This window comes from Salmo trutta, chromosome 13, assembly GCF_901001165.1.
Source record: "Salmo trutta chromosome 13, fSalTru1.1, whole genome shotgun sequence".
NCBI lineage: Eukaryota > Metazoa > Chordata > Actinopteri > Salmoniformes > Salmonidae > Salmo > Salmo trutta.
This window is the reverse complement of record NC_042969.1, coordinates 14049062-14074637: the sequence shown is the minus strand read 5'-3', so window position 1 is coordinate 14074637 and position 25576 is coordinate 14049062. Positions and strand designations below refer to the sequence as shown.

The following is a 25576-nucleotide window of genomic DNA, read 5'->3' as shown; positions in this document are numbered from 1 at the left end:
CCTCAATAGGTAGACCTCCCACCTGTAGCACTCGCTCCAGCAGGTATATCTCTCTGGTCACCCCCAAAGCCAATTCCTCCTTTGGCCGCCTCTCCTTCCAGTTCTCTGCTGCCAATGACTGGCACGAACTACAAAAATCTCTGAAACTGGAAACACTTATCTCCCTCACTAGCTTTAAGCACCAGCTGTCAGAGCAGCTCATAGATCACTGCACCTGTACATAGCCCATCTATAATTTAGCCCAAACAACTACCTCTTCCCCTATTGTATTTATTTATTTATTTTGCTCCTTTGCACCCCATTATTTCTATTTCTACTTTGCACTTTCTTCCTCTACAAATCTACCATTCCAGTGTTTTACTTGCTATATTGTATTTACTTTACCACCATGGCCTTTTTTGCCTTTACCTCCCTTATCTCACCTCATTTTCTCACATTGTATATAGACTTAGATTTCTACTGTATTATTGACTGTATGTTTGTTTTACTCCATGTGTAACTCTGTGTTGTTGTATGTGTCGAACTGCTTTGCTTTATCTTGGCCAGGTCGCAATTGTAAATGAGAACTTGTTCTCAACTTGCCTACCTGGTTAAATAAAGGTGAAATCAAAAAAATGAAAAATAGGAAATTACTATGACATACAATATTTCAGTTGTTTATATTACTTTTGTTTTATTTGACTGCTTTATTCTTTTTAATTCCTTTCATTTTTAATCTCATCTCTGCTCAGGCAATAGCAGTCAGCCAGCCAGGCCATCTGTTATGTTCTCCTCATACTGGACTGTCTTTAGTCATCCTATTTTAGCCTGCCTAAGTATGCTACAGAGCTGTCTGACAATCATTTTACTACTTCTTCAAAGTAGATGAGGCATACTTTCCTGAACTGTCTCTGTCCCTCTCCTCGTTGTGTACATTCCTCTCTCATACGGTCTGTGTATATCTAACATAACGTAGCAGGCGTAAAACTGTATCCGTCCAGAGATCTGTATATAATGGTGATATGCTCATGTCGCCGCCCAAACAAGGGGTGGTGTTGTCCCAAAGGCGGGAAGGCAGGTTGCAAGTTTAGCTTCAAAATAAGCCCATAGAAATGCATTGGGCTGAGTTTGGCGAGTGAAATAAATTGCCGCAGTGGATTATGGTCAGTGTAGTTAATTACCACATTTCTGTGCTGAACTAAGTTAAATATTTGCTTAGTGAACACTACAACACCCTTCAGCCTAGCATCCCACATAGTTCTTGACTCGATTTCTTTCGTGAATGATTTGAGAAACAGCGTGTTGGGCTCACACAAAAAAATACATGGAATTCAAGTAATTGAACTGATGTCGCTCAATTAGTTGTTTAATAATTGAAAAAAATATATGATGATTAATTGCTCAGCACACACACACACACACACACACACACACACTTTAGCACATCTGCAGGCTTTAAGGTTTCGACAGTGAAGCCGGACCAGCAGCCAGACGGCTGGCTGAAGGATCACTGCACGCCTATCAGGCAGGTGCTGCTAGTCTAATTGTGATAAATGATAGCTGTTCCGCTGTCTGTCACTCTCTCTTCGCACATTGCACCGCCTGCCTCAGATGTGTGGCGGGCTTCACCCCAGCAGCTCCCGATCCATAACATCGGCCCGTATCTTCAACAAAGAAATGCTGAAGTTTTCACTGAATATGTAAAGGGTAGACACATTTGCTTTGATGCAGTGGATGTTTTGAAAGTTAGTGCCATCTAGTATATCCCTGAGGCCCTCTAACTGTGAATGGTCAGCCTCTGATCCTGTCTTCTCCAATGTTGTGGTGACAGCCTGCCAATACCCTCCCGCACATGGCCAATAAAGTGTCCGAGCCTGTGAGTATGAAACACTTTATTACAGTTTAGAAGCTGTCCTGGAGGTGTAGCTGACGAGAGCTGTGGAAGAGCTTTCACAGTACACACACTGACTCACACCATGGTAATATGTCTGAGTGGAACCAGTACTGAGGATTGTAGCTCCTTGAAAAGCGAGGCACTTCTTCGCTGTACATCTCTCACTCCGCCCCAGCCCTGAGCCTTCTCTCTCCCTCAGATAACCAAATACTACAGGCTGCCAGGACCCAGGGGTGGATAAATCCTCCCTTTAACCAAAGTGAGCTAATTGAATGAGTTACTGATGTGATTGCCTTCGCTGGTTCACAGAGCATGGGGTGTACGTGTTGTTTTTAGTTTGTTCGTCTGTGTGAGGCCAACGGTCTTCACTCTTCAGTGCTAAATGCTTCCCTGACTGGGGAGTTCCGATAGCTTGGCTTCAGCTGTTAAGCTGTCTCAGTCTGGACAGTTTCTAGAGTTCATGGGAGATGAAGGAAGGGCCCAGAGAGGTCTCTGTGGGATCCAGACTGACGTGTGACACGGAGTGGCCGTGGCTGTGGGAGCGGGACATTGTGTGGTCGCGAGAGGGCGGCCTGGGGGTGGTTTTGCCTTGGGCTTGGACTTCTGTCTGCTCTGAGCTCTGGGTTGCCAGGGTGGAGTCCATACTTGACTCTACTCCCGCCCCGGCCCCCATCCCTGTCCCCCTGCTCCCACCCTGCTTGTGCCTCTCCCAGGCAGAGCTCAGCTTCACAGCCAGGGCCAGTAGGTTCTTCCCCAGGAACACTGTAGAGACCCGGGGGTCCCTGTACCACAGCATGCCTGTGCCCCTGAGGGCCATTGTGAACACGTTGATGGTGACCAGGCTAAGCCAGGGGTACAGGGCCTCCTTACGGGGCCCCCTCTGTCCCGGCAGGGCAGCGGCCCCCAACTCTGTGAGGGCCACGCAGGGCAGCAGCAGCAGCAGGGCGTAGCAATAGAAGAACACGAGGCCTTCGGCCCACAGGGGCACCCCCAGGTCAGTGGCCCCTGTGTGGGCTTCCCACAGCCCGGCCTGCAGGTCCAGAACATCCAGCAGGTCCACCACCACCCAGAGCAGCCTCCCCCGCACTTCCTGCTTCCTCCGCAGGGGCGTCATGTTGTCAGCCCCAGTCAGGATGAGGAACAGGGAGGGCAGGCAGACCGACAGCAACAAGGTGAGCGTCTTCCTGGCCAGGGGGTCGGGCGGTCGGCGTTCCGTCCGGTAGTTCTGGCAGACAAAGAAGAGTTTGAGCTGGAGCAGGGACAGGAAGAGGAACCAGAGTGCGTTGGCAAAGCCTCGGCGAGGCGAGCGCGCTTCAGACACCACTCCCGCCGACACGAAACGCAGAGCCAGCAGGAAGCCCAGGTCACCTAGCAACACAGCGGTGCACGGCCACACGCCGGGCCCGGCCTTGCCACGGGCTCCCAGCATGCTCTGCTCCAGCAGGTAGAGGTCGACCACTGCCATGGTGCTCACCGTGACCAGGGTTGATACGCACACCTGGGGCGTAGGCACCATGCCTGGGAGAAGAACACAGAAACATCACAAAGCTGAGAGAAGGGAAATAATACAAAATAGAGGAACTGTTTTGTTCCCGTCTAGACTCTGACCTCATTAATTTACCAAAGTGAATTTCACTTGCATGATAGACAAAAGCTTTCTTCACGACTCGTGTCACCTTAAGTGATGCTAGTCATTCTTTTTTGCTTGTTGCTATGGATAAAGATAATTTTGCTGGCAGTTCAGCAGTGAGCTTTGGGTCAGAGATCGTTCTTCCTGGTCATACATCCTGAGGAGAGGTGTTAGTTCTCACTCCTCTGCGGCTTTTTCATTGAAATTAAGCTCTTCAACTATGAGTTTCATTCAACCCCTCCCGGACACCTTGGCTAAAACTCTTGAGTATTACCCAGGTTTCCTTCCATGGTGTTTTGCTTGGGTGGTCTTACCTTATTCATTATTAATTAATTGTGTTAAAGTGCAGTAAATCTTTTTTTCCCCCCTTCCTGTTTACTCGGCCTGTTTGATTCTCATTGTTGCTGCCTGCCGCAGTCTTAAATTGGCAGAAAATTGCCTTCTCATTTGGGCCGAATATTAATAACGTCTCTTATTAATATTTGTTCTGAGATGTTTTTGACGGTAATTGCTTGTGTGTTCATGAACACACGTGTGTGTGTGTGTGTGTGTCTGTAATCCATTCTAATTGGCTAATTTTGTGCCATATTTCAGCAGTGAACAGTATAAAACCCCAGTGTTGATTGGGAGTGTGAAATTATCAGACTTTACGGTGAAATCAAACATGCCTTTCCTTATCGTATTGAGGAGCCAGGAGAGCTGAGGGGTGTCGGCCATCTGACTAGCACGGCCGAGGGTGTCAACCCCTCCGTGAGATCTGGCATTTTAATATGAAATCATTACCACCTCAGATATCCCATAATGGCAACATTTGAGTGTGTGATCGAGCAAAACGATTGTGGGCTCCGCGGCCATAAGGGAACAAATGAACAGAGCTAATAACGTGTGTTTATGTCTGCTTCTGACTGACGACAGGCATCAATCTTTTCAATGCACCACTCATCTGAGCCCTGTCATCCACTGAGCGAGAGGGACTGTCAAAGGGTCGGCAGGAGAGGCTTGGGAGAGGGGATTGAAAGTAAGAGATATGCTCTTGGCTGTCTACATGCCTAATAAAGTATTACTGCATGATGGTAATAGTTCATAAATTAACTCTGCTTGGAGAGAGTTGGAGGGGAGATGAGATGAAAGCCAAAAGTGATGAAGAGGAAGCTGCAGACAGAAAGATGTTGACGCAGGCAGCTAAAAAAGACACGGCATCTTACGCCTGCTCTGTGTATGAATAGATTTAAATGTATTCATCACCAGGGATCAGAAGAAATTAAACACTTTAATATCTGGAACAGAGGAGTGAAAAATGGATGGGTGAGGAAAAGACCTAGACTAACTGACTAATCCTCCTAGGGGCATGGTGAGGAAACGAAGAGGAGGGGCACAAATGTCAGCTTCACTAATATCTGATTATCATACAGGGCTTTTTTTGTTTCACTGCGACCTGATTATCAGTGCTGGAATTGAATGGATTCTAGTGTACCAATCCGTTGACTGTGAGAATATTGGAATTGAAAATGGTGTTTTATCTGAACAAACCCCCCCTCCCCCAACTGCAGTCAGTGGAAGGAGAAAGGTAGTCTGCCAACCCAGACAGTGTGTGTTTGCCTTTCTCATTCCCAACACGCCTGTTGGCAATTCTATATGCGTCTTAAATTGTACCCTGGAACCTTGGCGTTCCTCTGTCAGCCTGTGTTTGTGTTGTGACGGCTTGTCAACGCACATTGATTTTGTTCTGAGTGAGCGGCCCAGATGACTGCCGTATGTCCACTCTGCTCATCCATAATGACCAAATTCATCATCCCCGTCATTAGAAAGGCGTACTGTAACTGACAGGCTGATTCAGGGGATCCCACTGCAAGTGTAAGGAACGGGCCTGTAAAGGTGGACAGGTAAACATTTTGTTTGTGATTTTTCAGCCGAAGGTGTACAAGGACAAAAAGACTTCCTTCTTGTTTGTTATGCGTGACGTGTGCATTGTGAAGAAATAAGTGTTTTCGCCAATCACCCAGGTAATCTGTTATGGCTTTCAAATGAGCTCCCTTACACACACGGAGACACACACACCTCGTCTGTTTGCCTCTCTAATATTGGTGGTCTGCCAGGTGCGCTGGGAGGCAGGTAAGAGGAAGATTAATTGCTCTAGACTTATAATTCATATAAAAACATCCCTTGGATATTTGTCTTAATACAATCTAAATCCAATGTAATCTTACCCAGCAGGAGGGGAGATGGCTAGACTGGGCTAAGTTGTACAAGGAAAGGGTATATAGGGCTATGTGTGTGAGAGAGAGAAAAAGGGATTTGTCTTCAATTAAACTAAATTCATTTATGGAGGTAAACCCTGGAGGGGAAAAAAACGTCCAACTAATGGAATAGTATTGGCAAATCGTGTCTCATCCAGGTGACCGAGTTGCCGTCCAGCAGTAACATCTGAAGTCTCGAGGCATTTGTAGCCTATGGGAACAGCTATTACATGTGTAGGGGTTGGATAGGTATTGGAGCTTGTACCTCAAATTGATTCCCCCCCCCCCCAAAAAAAATGATAATTTCAACAGAAATCTGTTTTAAATGCCCTCTCTATGGCCGATTGTATCTACCATTTATGTTGGAGCCACACACTTAACACCTAGTCACTCATTTATTTATGGTACATTTTAATGGTGCACCACCTGTTACATAATCACACTTTATTCATACGTGCATACATAATTCAACTCTTTCAAAGTGATGGATAGCTAGTTACCCAAAGCATGCGTTCTTCGCTGCTCCTCTTGGCTTGGTTGAGATCCACGTCGCCTATTAGTCGAACTCGAACGGTCCCTGGATAAACATTAAAGGCCAAAATGTATAATCTGTGACTCCTAAATTAGTCTTCACATCGGTTGCTTTGTGTTAGTCCTATAATGCTGTGTGTCTGTCGGAATATTTGAATAAACTCCCACTCTGCTATGACGATCTTATCGTACTGATAAAATAGGGGGAAAGTAATTGTCCATCTTCGAGTTTGTAAGATTTAAAACGTCAAGCCGCTTTTTCGGTCATCAGATAATCGTGTCATTTTGCACAGTTATCCCACTGTCATCGTGGGCGCAGAGTTCTCCATCTCTTGGTATGTTCGCATTGAATTTGACACCTTGGCTCTCCGGTCTGGCAGCCGAAGATCCAGTTATTCGGGAAGGAGCTGTGCGGGCTTGTTCGCCGGGCTCGGTCTTCTGTGAGCTGTCGAAGTAGCTCAGAAGTAGACGGCTGCTTGACTCGGAAAGATGATCAGGAATAGACGGCCAGATAAGTATCGACAGTAAGGCAAACCTCGAGGACACGAGAGAGAAACATGAGGAAACTCGCCGCTAGAGTTTATGATTGCGGTGTTAATTTGTAGGCAGGTTACATACTCTCGGCTCCCCGCCTCGTCCTCTCTCACTGGGTGAGTTCGTTTTGCATCGCCCGGTGCCCCGTGTGGGCGGAGTAAAAAAAAAATAAAAAAATCAGACCATTCCATTGGTCCTTAAGTGAAATCATAACACACCGAGGGCACCGCTGCATAAATGTAGCTGCCCACAGTTATGTCCATCGGTTATGGTAATCATCATTATGCCACTTTGATGAAAACTAGCGTAATGGATTGGTGTTACATGGAAGTAGGTTACAGCCTTTATTGCCCTTCCAGTGCCGCCCTCAATGAAATATATACGGAATGCACTCAGATATACGGCGCCAAGTAGAGCGAGAGATGCCTGTAGCCTATGGACACATCTCAAAGCACAGATGTTACTACTTTAATTAGACCCCTTCTGTTTCTTACCGTCTTTAGTTCCACAACAAAACCATCCTGTTTCTTGTTGTACTGTAGATTTAACAGTCCCAGCCGGCTGCCTTATGGCCTAAAGGGTTTAGGAATGCGCGGGGTTTTGATGTTTGACATTATTTTGATAGTCAAGGAGCATGCATTGCTTCACCTTGTCATTGTGTGTTCCGTTAAGTGGATGCATATGCATATCAATCTCCACCTTCTTAGCGTTACATCTAAACTCAAAGGCTCTCTCATTTAACCATCTCCCTTTTTTTATTATCTCGTCTCTGTGTGTGAGAAAGGGGAAGGAGAGTCATCATTCTTGTCACAATCAGCTTCTCGCTCCACTGGCTTCCAGAGGTTTTCCATTCCCTTGGTTCAATTTGTTTGTTTTTCTCTCAGCCCTCCTCTTTCTCTCCCTTCTCATGCCTTCCAGTTTCATTCTCTCTGTCTCTCTTCTGCCTTTTTTTCCTTTGGTTCCCTGTGGGTGTGGTTGAAGGTCAGTCTGCACTGGCTCTCTTTCAGCATGAAAAGGGGGAGCAGACATAACGGGAGAGAGAGGGGGACAGAGGGAGGGAGAAAGGGAAGGCAGACTGTCCACAGCACTGCACAGTCATCGCTTTCCCTCCTAAACATGAGTGGGTAGGAAGTTTGGAAGGACGTGGGGTAAGAGACCGTCCAAGAATGATAAGGACTGATTGGTTCCAAGCTGATGTCCACCAGTGGCAGAGGCCAACCACCACAGAGCCAGAATAGAATAGCAATCTCCTCTCCACCATCTGCTCTCACCAGTCTCCTTTCCGTCACATGTATCAGAGCTCTACCCTCTGCTGCTATTCATGCACTGCTTTACCTACCACACTGAATAATTTAGTTTAATGTGGCAATTGGAATGCTTTCTAAATTGCACAAATGAGAAAGTCACTTTAATAACTCTACCTACATGTACATACTACCTCAACTAACCGGTGCCCCCGCACATTGACTCTGTACCGGCACCCCCCTGTATGTTATTTTTTTTTTACTGCTGCTCTTTAATTACTTGTTACTTTTATCTCTTATTCTTATCTGTATTTTTTTTAAACTGCACTGCTGGTTTGGGTCTCATAAGTAAGCATTTCACTGTAAGGTCTACACCTGTTTTATTCGGCGCGTGTGACTAATAAAATTTGATTTGAAATGAAATGACAGAACCCTTCACAACCATAATACCACACTACCACTCTGTTGTTGCTACGACTACTACTACACTACTATTACTGCACTCCAATGCAACACTACCAAATCAATACCACTGTGATACAGTTCCTAGCTCTCCCACTAGCTCCTCCAGAGTTCCTGAGGTGTCTGGTTGATGCCTCCAGTAGGCCATTCAGCTGCTGCTGCCTCTACACGTGATTAATCATGAAGCACAACACTGTCGACACTGTGAGGGGAACTTAATGGAGTCGAAAATACCATGTTTTCTTTGATATGGTGTAATCACTTGTTTTCCTGCACTGCTTGCTGATCTGATTGGGCAGGTTCTCTGCTGTGTACACTCTTCTAGAGCAGATGGAGCCAGTATACACCCTTGGAGCAGAGCTGTGCTGCTGGTTGTTCCTCACCCGTTTCGCTTGTTATGGAAAGGAGTTTTTTTGGGAGTTTGGCCGGCACTGTCCGTTGTCATCATCCTGGTCATTTGGAAAATGTGCTTGAAGTACACTTATTTCAGTATAATATGTGAGAGTTGACTGTGGGCTCAGAGGACCTGAGCTGACCTGCTATTCTGTGGCAGACAGGCGTGCCTTGCAGGGGTAAGACGGGTCAACCCAATCAGCCGAATGACGTCCTGATAGGGATGAGTGATAAAACGGCAACATGGCAGCAGATGAAATGAACAAGATAACGAATGAGAGTGTTTCACCGGAGTTTAATTAACCCCGGCCGCACCCCCCCGCCCCCACCGCACGGCTCACACCCCTCTGTAACTCCTCCCTTCTCCCTATCCCACCCAACCACCACACTGCCTGCCAGGGCAATTTATCCCCTGTCCTTCCTGTGTGCCAGGGGCAATTAATCCTGCCCCAAGGCCCCCTCCTATGTCTGTGTCCTCTACCTGCATGTCTGCCACACTTGCTTACACACATTCTCTTTTTCTTGCTGTCGCTCTCTCACGCACACATGCTTCTGAGACACCTGTGAACTGGAGGCCCCTTACACTTCAATGATGTGATGCAAAAAAAATTGCAAAATTCATAGAATTAAAAAGTTATTGTCGGATATTATTCATCCTAATCAGACAGGTTTTTTACATGGAAGATACGTAAGAGATAATAGAAGACAAGTATTAGAAACAATAGAACACTATGAAAAATCTGAGAAACCAGGCCTGGTATTCATAGCGGACTTTGAAAAAGGCATTCGATAAAGTATGACTAGAATTTATATATAAATGCCTGGACTATTTTCATTTATACAATGGGTTAAAGTTGTGTGGTAAATAATGAATACTTCTCAGAAAGTCTTCAACTGTCGAGGAGTGAAACGATGTTGTCCACTATCGGCATATCTATTTGTTAGGGCCATCGACATAACAAATAGATATTAAAATGAGCTCCAACAATAATAAGGGTCTGGAATCCAGGGCTTAAAATCAAAGGCGTCAATGTACGTGGATGATTCATGTTTTCTTTTATATCCACAACTTGTATCCCTGCACAAGCTCATAAAGGATCTAGATAATTTGTCTAACCTCTGGGTTACAACCAAATTATGATAAGTGTACCATATTCTTTTTTGGATCGCTAAAAAATACAACTTTTACATTACTGTGTAGTTTACCAATAAAATGGTCTGACGGCGAAGTGGTCATACTCTGTATTCATATCCCGAAATACACTCACACTACATTTAATCAGAAAGTTGGCAAAAATAGATAAGCTCTTGCTACCATGGAAAGGTAAATGCCTGTTTTTTTATGGAAAAATCAACCTGATTTTTTTTTATTTAGTCATATCCCAGTTTACCTATTTTTACTTATGGCCCTGCCCACACCTATCGACTTGTTTTTTAAAAAAATTTATTATATGAGCAAAACATATTCCACTTTATTTGGAACAGCAAGCCAGACAATATTAAACAGGGTTATTTATATAATTAATATGAATTCGGAGGGCTGAAATGATTAAATATGAAAGTATTGAACCTCTCACTAAAGGCTTCAGTCATACAAAAGTTAATTCCAAACTCATTCAAAAATGGCCTTTTTCCCTTTATTCCGATTACAACCTTTCACTTTAAGTTATTTGAAAATGAAATGTGACCGACCGGCTTGATTTGATATTATGTAGCAAAATTTGAAATTGTGTTTTTTATATTGGATAAATGAATAGACTCGGAGCTAGAAAATTGTATATCATACACTACAATTGCGGAAAAATGGGGAAGTAATTCTGCTTTGAATTACTTTTTTAACTTGTAACCCCGCTTTTGGCTCTTGAATGTTTTGGTACACCTACTGGAGAGCTCTTCTTTGTCTACACCCATTCTGTAAGTGAGGACTTGGTGGACTGTATATTCTTTAGGTTAGGTTTTACTTTGTGTTCGCTCCCATGTGCTGGTAAAGGCACATGACAGACCGGTAGGATTCCAGTTGAGGGGGTGTAATAACGCTGAAGATGCACGGAACAGCACCGCACAGTGTATATAGTATGGATCTGCTAAGGTACTTAGTGGTCTGGCAACTTGCTTCAACCTGTGTGTGTGTGTGTGTGTGTGTGTGTGTGTGTGTGTGTGTGTGTGTGTGTGTGTGTGTGTGTGTGTGTGTGTGTGTGTGTGTGTGTGTGTGTGTGTGTGTGTGTGTGTGTGTGTGTGTGTGAAGAGAGAAATAAAGATGGTGAATGACAGAATACAATCTCTTATAAGCAATTTGCATGGCAATAACATACAGCGCAATAAAACGTGACTCTAAGTGTACTAATCTGAGATCAAAAGGGTGCTGCCGCACTTGTACTACAAAGCATAGCACCATCTTCAGTACAGGGCTACAATGAACTTGAATACCTCTAAACAGTGAAATGCAATGTTATACCCATATAATGATTTACCCTACACGTATACAATTACAGGGCATATAAACAACGCACTTGGGGACATTATCCTATACAAATACAGGGTTAAATGTCCAAAATTATATGGGGGGAAAGGGGGATACCTAGTTATTTGTACAACTGAATGCCTTCAACTGAAATGTGTCTTCCGCATTTAACCCAACCCCTCTGAATCAGAGAGGTCTGAGGGGCTGCCATAATTGACATCCACGTCTTCGGGGCCCGGGGAACAGTGGGTTAACTGCCTTGCTCAGGGGCAGAATGAGAGATTTTTACCTTGTCAGCTCGGGTTTCGATCCAGCAACCTTTCAGTTACTGGCCCAATGCTCTAACCACCATAACAGAGCTAGCCAGATCACAATAGCTAGCTCTCAGTAGAATCTACTAATTAGTGTAACCATAAATATGACATTGTCGCAGAGACATAAACACCTGAAAGATATGTAATAAGGACGCACACTGACCTTGGCTAACACAATGCAACTAACTGGTGGGAAAACACGGGTGGCTGGAGCTTTCTCTCACTTGACTTCTCTCTAACTTATCTTCTTCTCTGCGCTAGAGATCGCCCAGCATGCTCTGCTCCACTTCACCAGTGGGCGGAGCTACATCTCAGATATGATGAACTAACATTACCGATACCGTTAACTACAAGTACTTCACAGCGTTTTGTACACGTTCAGCATCGTTCACACCCTCTTAAGCCTTAGCCCCACCCATCTCTGTAAGGATTCACATGTGAGGCCATGTGCTAAACAGAGTGAGTACAGTAGTGTATTAAACAACCAAAGATTTGAAGATTAAAAGCTGGTTTATACTACGTCTATCGACATGTCTGTAGACAGTTGTTGCAGTGACATCATGAACATTCTATTGTCGTCAAACTTGTCATTGTTGTTATGAAAAAATATAAACACAAAAACTACAGGCTGCATGATATCAGCAGCCTGGTGGTCCAAAATAGCATAGCTGGTGTATTTTTAACGCCAACTGTGTAGTGTAGTACACAGCGTTGTACGAGATCTTTACTTTCTTGGCTATTCATTTCTCAGAATAAGTTTAGACTGACGAGTTTCAAAGAAAGGTCTTTGTTTCTGACCATTTTGAGCCGGTAATCGAACCCATAAATGCTGATGCTCCAGATACTCAACTAGTCCAATGAAGGACTTTTTTTTTATTGCTTCTTTAATTAGGACAACAGTTTTCAGCCATGCTAACAAAATTGAAAAAGGGTTTTCTAATGATACATTAGCCTTTTTAAAATGATAAACTTGGATTAGGTAATACAACGTGCCGTTGGAACACAGGAGTGATGGTTGCTGATAATGGGCCTCTGTATGCTTATGTAGATATTCCATATAAAATCAGCCGTTTCCAACCACAATAGTCATTTACAACATTAACGATGTCTACACTGTATTTCTGACCAATTTGATGTTATTTTAATGGACAAAAAATGTCATTTTCTTTCAAATACAAGGACATTTCTAAGTGACCATAAACTTGAACGGTAGTGTATGTATGTCTATTTCACCAAATATCTCGCAATGTGTAATTTAGTCGGACACCATTTTTAATCATGAGAATCTCCTCTTTCTAATTATGTAAGGCTGGGCAGTGTATTCCGTTGTCATCAAACGCTAGTCAACTTCTGACTATTTCTGGACTTTTTTCCCCTACATCCTCGTTATGCAGACATAAGCACACTTGGCATAATTGAGGTGCGGATGTTTTACTTTCTACACAAGTTATTTTTCAGTTTTGTCCTAAGAACAAATGGTAGTGGTAAACAGAAAGGGATGCATTTTTTTTGTGCCATTTAGGCAAAATGGAATTCTAAGCGTCACTCCAGTCAAAACAGGCTTTGCGAACGTTTGATTCCATTCATTTGCTATGGCCTCGTGCTAGTGTTCCAGCTTAGCTAATGTTCTTTTGCCATTTTTCAGCCTAGGGTTAATTTTGACTCATTCAATTGTCCAACCTTCCATAATCCCAACTCATAACTTTAATACCCTGCATGAATCTACAGGTAGCTCAAGCTAACCAACTAGCAATGCAACTGGCTCTGAGATACAAATACTATTATACACAATGCTAGCTAGCTAGCTAACAGTACGCTTTAACTTCCAATGAAAACAACTTTCTGACAAAATTAGAAACATATATCTTATGTAACTAGCTAAACTCTCTTACCCTTATACATGGATAAACTCTTCTCCCTCTCTGTCGCGGATGCAATGGTTTCCCTTAGTTTGAAGATGTAATCTGGAGACAGATGTTTTATACAATAGCCTTCTGTGACTTCTGTAACAGACTGTTCTCTTTTCGACTCCCTCCGCATATTTGCAGTCAAACACCAGAATTTTCTCCATCTGTTAGCTATCATACTTTGCTTCCATTGGGAATTCCGCTGATTTTCAAAACTCTGTCCTCCAGAAAGTGGAGAGCAACACTTTTGCAGTTCTTCGTGATATCTATCAAAAAAGCTGCGTTAGAAAGGATTACCTACTCATACTGAGCAGCTCATGTTATAGACTGAAGCGTGCTACATGGCAGACCAATCCGAACTCATCTCAGCATATCCAGCCCATCCATTTATCTCAGCCAATCATGGCTAGCGGGAAGGCTCCTGTCTTTCCGTGCCTAAAGCAACTAGACTCGCAATTTCACAATTTTATTTGAATTTACAGATGGCATACAAGTTTGTTATTAAGGCACATGAAAATTCATGTTCCATAAGGTATTTCTGCACCCAAAAATGCTTTTTGATTAAAAAAAATTGTTTACGTTCAAATCCCTAGTTTGCTGAAATGAGTCACTAATTTCCAAAATATCCCCATTTTTAAAACAAGCCATAGAAAGCTTGTTGCAATTTCAGATTAATCCACCAGAAAAGACAGAACAAATATTATGGTTAAACACAAATATACTACTTGATAAAACATTTTTTATATTTTTTGAGAAAAATAAAAACGGCAACCGTTTGTTAATGATATCATCAAATTGTATTGGTCACATACACATGGTTAGCAGATGTTAATGCGAGTGTAGCGAAATGCTTGCGCTTCTAGTTCCAACAGTGCCGTAATATCTAACAAGTAATCTAACAATTCCCCAACAACTACCTAATACACACAAATCTAAAGGGGTGAATGAGAATATGTACATATAAGTATATGGATGAACGAGGGCCAAGCGGCATAGGCAAGGTGCAGTACATGGTATAAAATACAGTATATACATGTAATGTAAGACATGTAAACATTATTAAAGTGGCATTGTTTAAAGTGACTGGTGATCCATTTATTAAAGTGTCCAGTGATTGGGTCTCAAGCATGGTCTCCTCTCTTCGCGTTCTTAGGAAACTATCTCTGTAGGCACCATCTATCATAAATAGGACGGGGGGAGTTGTCACACATGCAGCTAACAAAACTATATGGAAATGTCTGCTCTATAAAAAATTACAACCAAGTGATTGCAGCATTACTGGGAAAATGGAAAAGGCAAGTGGAAGGGGGAAAATTAAGGAACTTATGTTGGACCTACATTAAATACCAAAATTGGTTAAAGAAAAATTATGATAAATAAAACAAGTATACCGGTTTAATTTAAGGACCCAAAAATTGGCAGCTGCACCATACAGGTTACAAAAATAGTTGGGAAGAGATTTTCAATGTGCCAATTCTACAGCACATACAGTTGAAGTCGGAAGTTTACATACACCTTAGCCAAATACATTTAATCTCAGTTTTTCACAATTCCTGACATGTAATCCTAGTAAAAATTCCCTGTCCTAGGTCAGTTAGGATCAACTCTTTATTTTAAGAATGTGAAATGTCAGAATAATAGTAGAGAGTGATTTGTTTCTGCTTCTATTTCTTTCATCACATTCCCAGTGGGTCAGAAGTTTACATACACTCAATTAGTATTTGGTAGCATTGTCTTTTAAATTGTTTAACTTGGGTCAAATGTTTTGGGTAGCCTTCCACAAGCTTCCCACAATAAGTTGGGTGAATTTTGGCCCATTCCTCCTGACAGAGCTGGTGTAACTGAGTCAGGTTTGTAGGCCTCCTTAATCGCACACTCTTTTTCAGTTTTGCCCTCAAATTTTCTATAGGATTGAGGTCAGGGCTTTGATGGCCACTCCAATACCTTGACTTTGTTGTCCTTAAGCCATTTTGCCACAACTTTGGAAGTATGCTTGGGGTCATTGTCCATTTGGAAGACCCATTTGCGACCAAGTTTTAACTTCCTGACTGATGTCTTGAGATATTGCTTCAATATATCCATATCATTTTCCTCCCTCATGATGCCATCTATTTTGTGAAGTGCACCAGTCCCTCCTGCAGCAAAGCACCCCCACAACATGATGTTGCCACCCCCGTACTTCACGGTTGGGATGGTGTTCTTTGGCTTTCAAGCATCCCCCTTTTTTCCTCCAAACATAACGATGGTCATTATGGCCTAACAGTTCTATTTTTGTTTCATCAGACCAGAGGACATTTCTCAAAAAAGTATGCTCTTTCTCCCCATGTGCAGTTGCAAACCGTAGTCTGGCTTTTTTATGTCGGTTTTGGAGCAGTGGCTTCTTCCTTGCTGAGTGGCCTTTCAGGTTATGTCGATATAGGACTCGTTTTAGTGTGGATATAGATACTTTTGTACCTGTTCTCTCCAGCATCTTCACGCGGTCCTTTGCTGTTGTTCTGGGATTGATTTGCACTTTTCACACCAAAGTACGTTCATCTCTATGAGACAGAACGCGTCTCCTTCCTGAGTGGTATGACGGCTGCGTGGTCCATGGTGTTTATACTTGTGTACTATTGTTTGTACAGATGAACGTGGTACCTTCAGTCGTTTGGAAATTGCTCCCATGGATGAACCAGACTTGTGGAGGTCTAAAAAGAAAATTCTGAGGTCTTGGCTGATTTCATTTGATTTTCCCATGATGTCAAGCAAAGAGACACTGAGTTTGAAGGTAGGCCTTGAAATACTTCCACAGGTACACCTCCAATTGACTCAAATAGTGTCAATTAGCCTATCAGAAGTTTCTAAAGCCATGACATCATTTTCTGGAATTTTCCAAGCTGTTAAAAAGCACAGTCAACTTAATGTATGTAAATCAATCAAATTCAATCAAATGTATTTATAAAGCCCTTCTTACATCAGCTGATGTCACAAAGTGCTGTACAGAAACCAAACCTAAACCCCAAACAGCAAGCAATGCAGGTGTAGAAGCATGGTGGCTAGGAAAAACTCCCTAGAAAGGCCAGAACCTAGGAAGAAACCGAGAGAGGAACCAGGCTATGAAGGGTGGCCAGTCCTCTTCTGGCTGTGCTGGTGGAGATTATAACAGAACATGGCCAAGATGTTAAAATGTTCATAGATGACCAGCAGGGTCTAATAATAATAATAATAATAATAATAATAATCACAGTGGTTATCGAGGGTGCAACAGGTCAGCACCTCAGGAGTAAATGTCAGTTGGCTTTTCATAGCCGATCATTCAGAGTATCTCTACCGCTCCTGCTGTCTCTAGAGAGTTGAAAACAGCAGGTCTGGGACAGGTAGCACGTCTGGTGAACAGGTCAGGGTTCCATAGCCGTAGGCAGAACAGTTGAAACTGGAGCAGCAGCAAGGAGTCATCAGATCAGGTAGTCCTGAGGCATGGTTCTAGGGCTCAGGTCCTCCAAGAGAAAGCGAGAGAGAATTAGAGAGAGCATACTTAAATTCACACAGGACACCGCATAAGACAGCAGAAATACTCCAGATATAACAGACTGACCCTAGCCCCCCAACACACTGGAGGCTGAGACAGGAGGGGCCACAGGAGACACTGTGGCCCCATCCGACGATACCCCCGGACAGGGCCAAACAGGCAGTATATAACCCCACCCACTTTGCCAAAGCACAGCCCCCACACCACTAGAGGGATATCTTCAACCACCAACTTACCATCCTGAGACAAGGCTGAGTATAGCCCACAAAGATCTCCGCCACGGCACAACCCAAGGCTGTGCGCCAACCCGGACAGGAAGACCACGTCAGTGACTCAACCCACTCAAGTGACGCACCCCTCCTAGGGACGGCATAGAAGAGCACCAGTAAGCCAGTGACTCAGTCCCTGAAATAGGGTTAGAGGCAGAGAATCCCAGTGGAGAGAGGGGAACCGGCCAGGCAGAGATGGCAAGGGTGGTTCGTTGCTCCAGTGCCTTTCCGTTCACCTTCACACTCCTGGGCCATACTACACTCTATCATAGAACCTACAGAAGAGATGAGTCTTCAATAAAGACAAAGGTCGAGACGGAGTCGGCGTCTCTCACATGGGTTGGCAGACCATTCCATGAAAATGGAGCTGTATAGGAGAAATCCCTGCCTCCAGCTTTTTGCTTAGAAATTCTAAGGACAGTAAGGAGGCCTGCGTCTTGTGACCTTAGTGTACGTGTAGGTATGTACGGAAGGACCAAATCGGAAAGATAGGTAGGAGCAAGCCCATGTAATACTTTGTAGGTTAGCAGTAAAACCTTGAAATCAGCCCCAGCCTTAACAGGAAGCCAGTGTAGAGAGGCTAGCACTGGAGTAATATTGATCACATTTTTGGGTTCAAGTCAAGATTCTAGCAGCCGTGTTTAGCACTAACTGAAGTTTATTTAGTGCTTTATCCAGGTAGCCGGAAAGTAGAGCATTGCAGTAGTCTAACCTAGAAGTGACAAAAGCATGGATACATTTTTCTGCATCATTTTTGGACAGAAAGTTTCAGATTTTTGCAACGTTAAGTAGATGGAAAAAAGATGTCCTTGAAACAGTCTTGATATGTTCGTCAAAAGAGAGATCAGGGTCCAGAGTAACGCCGAGGTTCTTCACAGTTTTATTTGAGATGACTGTACAACCATCAAGATAATTGTCAGATTCAACAGAAGATCTCTTTGTTTCTTGGGACCTAGAACAAGCATCTCTGTTTTGTGAACTTCTGACCCACTGGAATTGTGATACAGTGAAATAATCTGTCTGTAAACAATTGTTGGAAAAATTACTTGTGTCATGCACAAAGTAGATGTCCTAACTGACTTGCCAAAAGTATCATTTGTTAACAACAAATTTGGGGAGTGGTTGAAAAATGAGTTTTAATGACTCCAAACTAAGTGTATGTAAACTTCCGACTTCAACTGTAGTTTATTAACTGATACACAAAACGACGGTGAAATTCAAAACTTAGTTTTTCAGTTTAAATTATTATACAAAATTCTTGCAACCAATTGAATGTTATGTACAGTGGCAAGAGAAAGTATGTGAACCTTTTGGAATTACCTGGATTTCTGCATAAATTAGTCATAACATTTGATCTGATCTTCATCTTAGTCACAACAATAGACACACAGTGTGCTTAAACTAATAACACACAAATTATTGTATTTTTCTTGTCTATATTGAATACATAATTTAAACATTCACAGTGTAGGTTGGAAAAAGTATGTGAACACCCAGGCTAATGACTTCTCCAAAAGCTAATTGGAGTCAGGAGTCAGCTAACCTGGAGTCCAATCAATGAGAAGAGATTGGAGATGGTTAGAGCTGCCCTGCGCTATAAAAAAAACTCTCAATTTGAATTTGCTATTCACAAGAAGCATTGCCTGATGTAAACCATGCCTCGAACAAAAGAGATCTCAGAAGACCTAATATTAAGAATTGTTGACTTGCATAAAGCTGGAAAGGGTTACAAAAGTATCTCTAAAAGCCTTGATGTTCATCAGTCCACAGTAAGACAAATTGTCTATAAGTGGAGAAAGTTCAGCACTGTTGCTACTCTCCCTGGGAGTGGGCGTCCTGCAAAGATGACTGCAAGAGCACAGTGCAGAATGCTCAATGAGGTTAAGAAGAATCCTAGAGTGTCAACTAAAAACTTACAGAAATCTCTGGAACATGCTAACATCTCTGTTGACGAGGCTACGATACGTAAAACACTTAACAAGAATGGTGTTCATGGGAGGACACCACAGACGAAGCAACTGCTGTCCAAAAAAACATTGCTGCACGTCTGAAGTTTGCAAAAGAGCACCTGGATGTTCCACAGTGCTTCTGGCAATATATTCTGTGGACAGATGAAACTACAGTTGAGTTGTTTGGTAGAAACACACAACACTGTGTGGAGAAAAAAAGACACAGCACATCAACCTCATCCCATCTGTAAAGTATGGTGGAGGGAGCATCATGGTTTGGGGCTGCTTTGCTGCCTCAGAGCCTGGACAGCTTGCTATCATTGATGGAAAAATGAATTCCCAAGTTTATCAAAACATTTTGCAGGAGAATGTAAGGCTATCTGTCTGCCAATTGAAGCTCAACAGAAGTTGGGGGATGCAACAGGACAACGACCCAAAACACAGAAGTAAATCAACAACAGAATGGCTTCAACAGAAGAAAATACGCCTTCAGGAGTCCTGACCTCAACCCGATTTTTAAAATGCTGTGGCACGACTTCGAGAGCGGTTCACACCAGACCTCCTAAGAATATTGCTGAACTGAAACAGCTTTGTAAAGATGAATGGTCAAAAATTCCTCCTGGCCGTTGTGCAGGTCTGATCCGCAACTACCGAAAACGTTTGGTTGAGGTTATTTCTGCTAAAGGGGTCAACCAGTTATTAAATCCAAAGGTTCACATACTTTTCCCACCCTAAACTGTCAATGTTTACATGGTGTTCAATAAAGACATGAAAACGTATAATTATTTGTTATTAGTTTAAGCAGACTGTGTTGTCTTTTGTTGTGTCTTAGATGAAGATCAGATCAAATTTTATGACCAATTAATAAAAATAATGTAGAAAAATATTTCACCTTTATTTAACCAGGTAGGCCAGTTGAGAACAAGTTCTCATTTACAACTGCGACCTGGTCAAGATAAAGCAAAGCAATGCGACAAAAAGAACAGAGTTACACATGGATTAAACAAACTTACAGTCAATAACACAATATAAAAATCTATATACACTGTGTGCAAATGAAGTTTTTTATTCATTTTTATTTCACCTTTATTTAACCAGGTAGGCTAGTTGAGAACAAGTTCTCATTTGCGAGCTAGCCAAGATAACGCATAGCAATTCGACACATACAACAACACAGAGTTACACATGAAATAAACAAAACATACAGTCAATAATACAGGAGAAAAAAAGAAAACAAAAAGTCTATATACAGTGAGTGCAAATGAGGTAAGATAAGGGAGATAAGGCGATATATAGGCCATGGTGGCAAAGTAATTACAACTTATCAATTAACACTGGAGTGATAGATGTGCAGATGAAGATCTGCAAGTAGAAATACTGGTGTGTAAAAGAGCAGAAAAACAAAAACAAATATGGGATGAGGTAGGTAGTTGGTTGGATGGGCTATTTATGGATAAATCCAGGTAATTCCAAAGGGTTCACATACTTTTTCATGCTACAGTATATGGGGGGACAACCATCCCAGCTTTGCAGATTTTGCTGCGAGGAGACCAAATCATTTGATCACTTGTTTTGCTACTGCCCATGAGTTGCTTGCTTTTGGTCGCAGGTTCAGGAATGGCTGAAGAATTGCAACATTTACCTGGAGCTAACTCTTGAAAAGCATTAGTCAATCAATCAATAATGTAATAATATTTTTTGTAAAAATGTTTCTTTAAATTACAATCTGTAGAAACAATGAGAATTGAAAAGTTCAGAACTTTTGTGAAAAATTACAACACAGTTGAAAAATATATGGCAATTATCAAAACTGGATGTTTGCAGTGATGGATGGGAAGGATTGAGGGTAGCTGATGTGTGGGACTAAAAATGAAAAAAATTAAAAGATAACTCATGTAAAATATATTGTCTGTAACATGTGTGTGTATAAGCTGGAAGTAGAAGCCTAAGTATTGTTGTCCATTATTTTACTCCAATTAGGGGAAGGGTGGTAGTGTTAGGGGAAAATGTCTAATTATATTTGAAAGAAATATATATGGGGGATTGGAAATGATGCAGCAATTACATTGACAGAACCCACAATCTATCTGCAATATTAAAGCTGATCTACCCCCTAACAAATAAAGGCACCTGTGACCATACAAAGAGAGAGGGGAGACGGAACACACACCCCGCAGAGCCTTCCTCCTCAATATCTTTTCATGTCAACGTTTTGTTTCTGAAAGAATATGGGAACACATGTTTTCTATCTCCATCTGATATTCTTGTCAGACTTAAATGTGTGTTTGCGTGAGCACACATTCATGAGGATCTCCTGTGGTGCCTCTCTGTACTTCTGTTTTCTCTCCTTGTTCACCTTGGTCAAAATGAACCTTCCCTTGTTCAAATATTAATCCTGATGATCACGGTTCACGCTGAACACTCAACTCTACCTCCCGGCTATCTCTCCCTCTTCTTTTTCTCTCTTCTTTCATTCTCTCTCAATACACATTCACAGTTACCCTTTCTCTCTCTCTCTCGCTCATGTCAGTGCTCGCTATATCTTGTTAAAAAGAGTTAGTGAAGCTGAAAGGCCAATCACATTAACATGAGGAGTGACAAGCACAGTGGAGAGAATATGGTGTAAGGGTCAAGTCAGACGGACACTTCCAAGATTTTAATTGCATATGCCTAATTGCGCTCTTAATTATTATATATAATAACCCTCGGATCTGGAAATAAATTGGAGCAATTACTCACTACTGTCGCTGTGGCGTCTGACAGCTAAAATATCGCCAAAGATTAGTACTTAATCCTGATGCACAGACAGGATCTCAGAGAAACTCTTTGAAGATGAGGGAGTTAAATATCCCCTTCACTCGACAATGTGTAGGCTCGCCTTGGGTGCCATTTTGCACTCTGGAGTCTAATCAGTCATGGTACAGGAGGAGAGAGAGAAAGCCGGCCGCTCATCTCGGACTGTGGGATGATTTGAATGTTCAGATGGAGAGGGAGCGTGGAGCAGGGTTGGCTATTTGGCCAGGGTGCAAATGCTCAGCGTCGCTCGCTCTCACTCTCTCTGCTCTAAATGTCATGGGAAGTCAGGGAGCCAAGTTAACCTTGCTTTCATGGCATGCCAGCCTCCACTGCCAGTTTAAAGAGTCTCATTTACAATTACAATTACCAACACGGCTCAATCCAAATAATGACTTCAATTAGGCAATTAAAAAGGGCCGGGGTGACAAGGAGACTCACCCTGTCATCTTCAAACGCCCCAATGAGTGGTATCCTCAGGTAATGTTTTAATTAAAACGATGGTGACTTGTCTGTTTGCCTGATATAGGTTGTGTTTTTTTCTTTGTGCCCATGTTCACTGTCTGGCATATCATTGTCTGTTCACTGCTCTACGTCTCCCACTATCTCTCTGCATCTCGTGCTCTCGCTCTCTCAAAATTCAGTTCAAGGGGCTTTATTGGCATGGCAAACATGTTTACATTGGCAAAGCAAGTGAAATGGATAATAAAAAAATAAAAACGAACAGTAAAAATTACACACGTTCCAAAAGAATAGACATTTCAAATGTCATTGTCTATATAGTGTTGTAATGATGTGCAAATAGTTAAAGTACAAAACATACATATAGGTTGTATTTACAATGGTGTTTGTTCTTCACTGGTTGCCCTTTTTCTTGTGGCAACAAGTCACAAATCTTGCTGCTTTGATGGCATACTGTGGTATTTCACCCAATAGATATGGGAGTTTATCAAAATTGGATTTGTTTTCAAATTCTTTGTGGGCCTGTGTAATCTGAGGGACAGTTTAAGTTGGAAGTTTACATACACCTTAGCCAAATACATTTAAACTCAGTTTTTCACAATTCCTGACATTTAATCCTAGTAAATATTCCCTGTCCTAGGTCAGTTAGGATCGCCACTTTATTTTAAGAATGTAAAATGTCAGAATAACAGAGAGAATGATTTATTTATTTCAGCTTTTATTTATTTCATCACATTCCCAGTGGGTCAGAAGTTTACATACACTCAATTAGTATTTGGTAGCATTGCCTTTAAATTGTTGACTTGGGTCAAACGTTTCAGGTAGCCTTCCACAAGCTTCCCACAATAAGTTGGGTGAATTTTGGACATTCCTCCTGACAGAGCTGGTGTAACTGAGTCAGGTTTGTAGGCCTCCTTGCTCACACGCGCTTTTTAAGTTCTGCCCTCAAATGTTCTATAGGATTGAGGTCAGGGCTTTGTGATGGACACTCCAATACCTTGACTTTGTTGTCCTTAAGCCATTTTGCCACAACTTGGAAGTATGCTTGGGGTCATTTGTCCATTTGGAAGACCCAATTGCGACCAAGCTTTAACTTCCAGACTGATGTCTATTGTGAAGTGCACCAGTCCCTCCTGCAGCAAAGCACCCCCACAACATGATGCTGCCACCCCCGTGCTTCACGGTTGGGATGGTGTTCTTTGGCTTGCAAGCCTCCCCCTTTTTCCTTCAAACATAACGATGGTCTTTATGGCCTAACAGTTCTATTTTTGTTTCATCAGACCAGAGGACATTTCTCCAAAAAGTACGATCTTTGTCCCTATGTGCAGTTGCAAACCGTAGTCTGGCTTTTTATGGCGGTTTTGGAGCAGTGGCTTCTTCCTTGCTGAGCGGCCCTTCAAGTTATGTCGATATAGGACTCGTTTTACTGTGGATATAGATACTTTTGTACCTGTTTCCTCCAGCATCTTCACAAGGTCCTTTGCTGTTGTTCTGGGATTGATTTGTACTTTTCGCACCACAGTAGGTTTATCTCTAGGAGACAGAACGCGTCTCCTTCCTGAGCGGTATGATGGCTGCATGGTCCCATGGTGTTTATACTTGCGTACTATTGTTTGTACAGATGAACGTGGTACCTTCAGGCGTTTGGAAATTGCTCCCAAGGATGAACCAGACTTGTGGAGGTTTACCATTTTTTTCTGAGGTCTTGGCTGATTTCTTTTGATTTTCCCATGATGTCAAGCAAAGAGGCACTGAGTTTGAAGCTAGGCCTTGAAATACATCCACAAGTACACATCCAATTGACTCAAATTATGTCAATTAGACTATCAGAAGCTTCTAAAGCCATGACATCATTTTCTGGAATTTTTGAAGCTGTTTAAAGGCACAGTCAACTTAGTGTATGTAAACTGGAATTGTGATACAGTGAATTATAAGTTAAATAATCTGTCTGTAAACAATTGTTGGAAAAATTACTTGTGTCATGCACAAAGTAGATGTCCTAACCGACTTGTCAAAACTATAGTTTGTTAACAAGAAATTTGTGGAGTGGTTGAAAAACGAGTTTTAATGACTTCAACCTTAAGTGTATGTAAACTTCCGACTTCAACTGTATGTGTCTCTGTGGTCATACATCTGGCAGGAGGTTAGGAAGTGCAGCTTAGTTTCCACCTCATTTTGTGAGCAGTGTGCACAAAGCAGTCTAATCTTGAGACCCAGGTCTGCCTTCGGCGGCCTTTCTCAATAGCAAGGCTATGCTCACTGAGTCTTTACATAGTCGAAGATTTCCTTAATTTTGGGTCAGTCACAGTGGTCAAGTATTCTGCCACTGTGTACTCTCTGTTTAGGGCCAAATAGCATTCTAGTTTGCTTTGTTTTTTTGGCTAATGCTTTCCAATGTGTCAAGTAATTATCTTTTTGTTTTCTCAAGATTTGGTTGGGTCTAATTGTGTTGCTGTCCTGGGGCTCTGTGGGGTCTGTCTGTGGTTGTGAACAGAGGCCCAGGACCAGCTTCCTTAGGGGGCTCTTCTCCAGGTTTATTTCTCTGTAGGTGATGGCTTTTATGGAGGTTTGGGAATAGCTTCCTTTTAGGTGGTTGTAGATTTAACAGCTCTTTTCTGGATTTTGATAATTAGCAGGTATCGGCCTAATTCTGCGCTGCATGCATTATTTGGTGTTTTACGTTGTATTTTTACAGAATTCTGCATGCAGTCTCTCAATTTGGTGTTTGTCCCATTTTGAGAATTCTTAGTTGGTGAGCAGACCCCAGACCTCACAACCATAAAGGGCAATGGGTTCTATAACTCATTCAATAATTTTTTTTGCCAGATCCTAATTGGTGTGTCGAATTTTGTGTTCATTTTTATGGCGTAGAAGGCCCTTGCCATGTCTCTCAGATCGTTCACAGCTTTGTCGAGGTTACCTGTGGCGCTGATGTTTAGGCTGAGGTATATATCATTTTTTGTGTGCTCTAGATGGAATTTGTGGTCCTGGCAACGGGACCTTTTTTGG

The 25576-nt window shown here is 42.4% G+C and overlaps 1 protein-coding gene and 1 long non-coding RNA gene across 2 annotated transcripts in view; one reads left to right on the top strand and one right to left on the bottom strand.

Annotated features, from left to right (window-relative positions):
* The window catches only part of LOC115205253 (uncharacterized), a 70804-nt gene that overhangs the window by 28441 nt on the left and 16787 nt on the right, over positions 1-25576 (top strand). The gene's annotated exons all lie outside the window — the stretch shown is intronic.
* LOC115205251 (transmembrane protein 121-like) lies at positions 1857-6968 on the bottom strand. The gene is made up of 2 exons (XM_029771025.1): positions 6241-6968; positions 1857-3391 (listed from the first exon to the last, which is right to left on the bottom strand). The coding sequence occupies exon 2, from the start codon at positions 3387-3389 to the stop codon at positions 2325-2327; it is 1065 nt and encodes a 354-aa protein (XP_029626885.1). The 5' UTR covers positions 3390-3391; positions 6241-6968; the 3' UTR covers positions 1857-2324.

Coding starts and splice junctions, on each gene's coding strand:
- LOC115205251 (XM_029771025.1), bottom strand. CDS start 3,389: ATGGTGCCTACGCCCCAGGTGTGCGTATCAACCCTGGTCACGGTGAGC.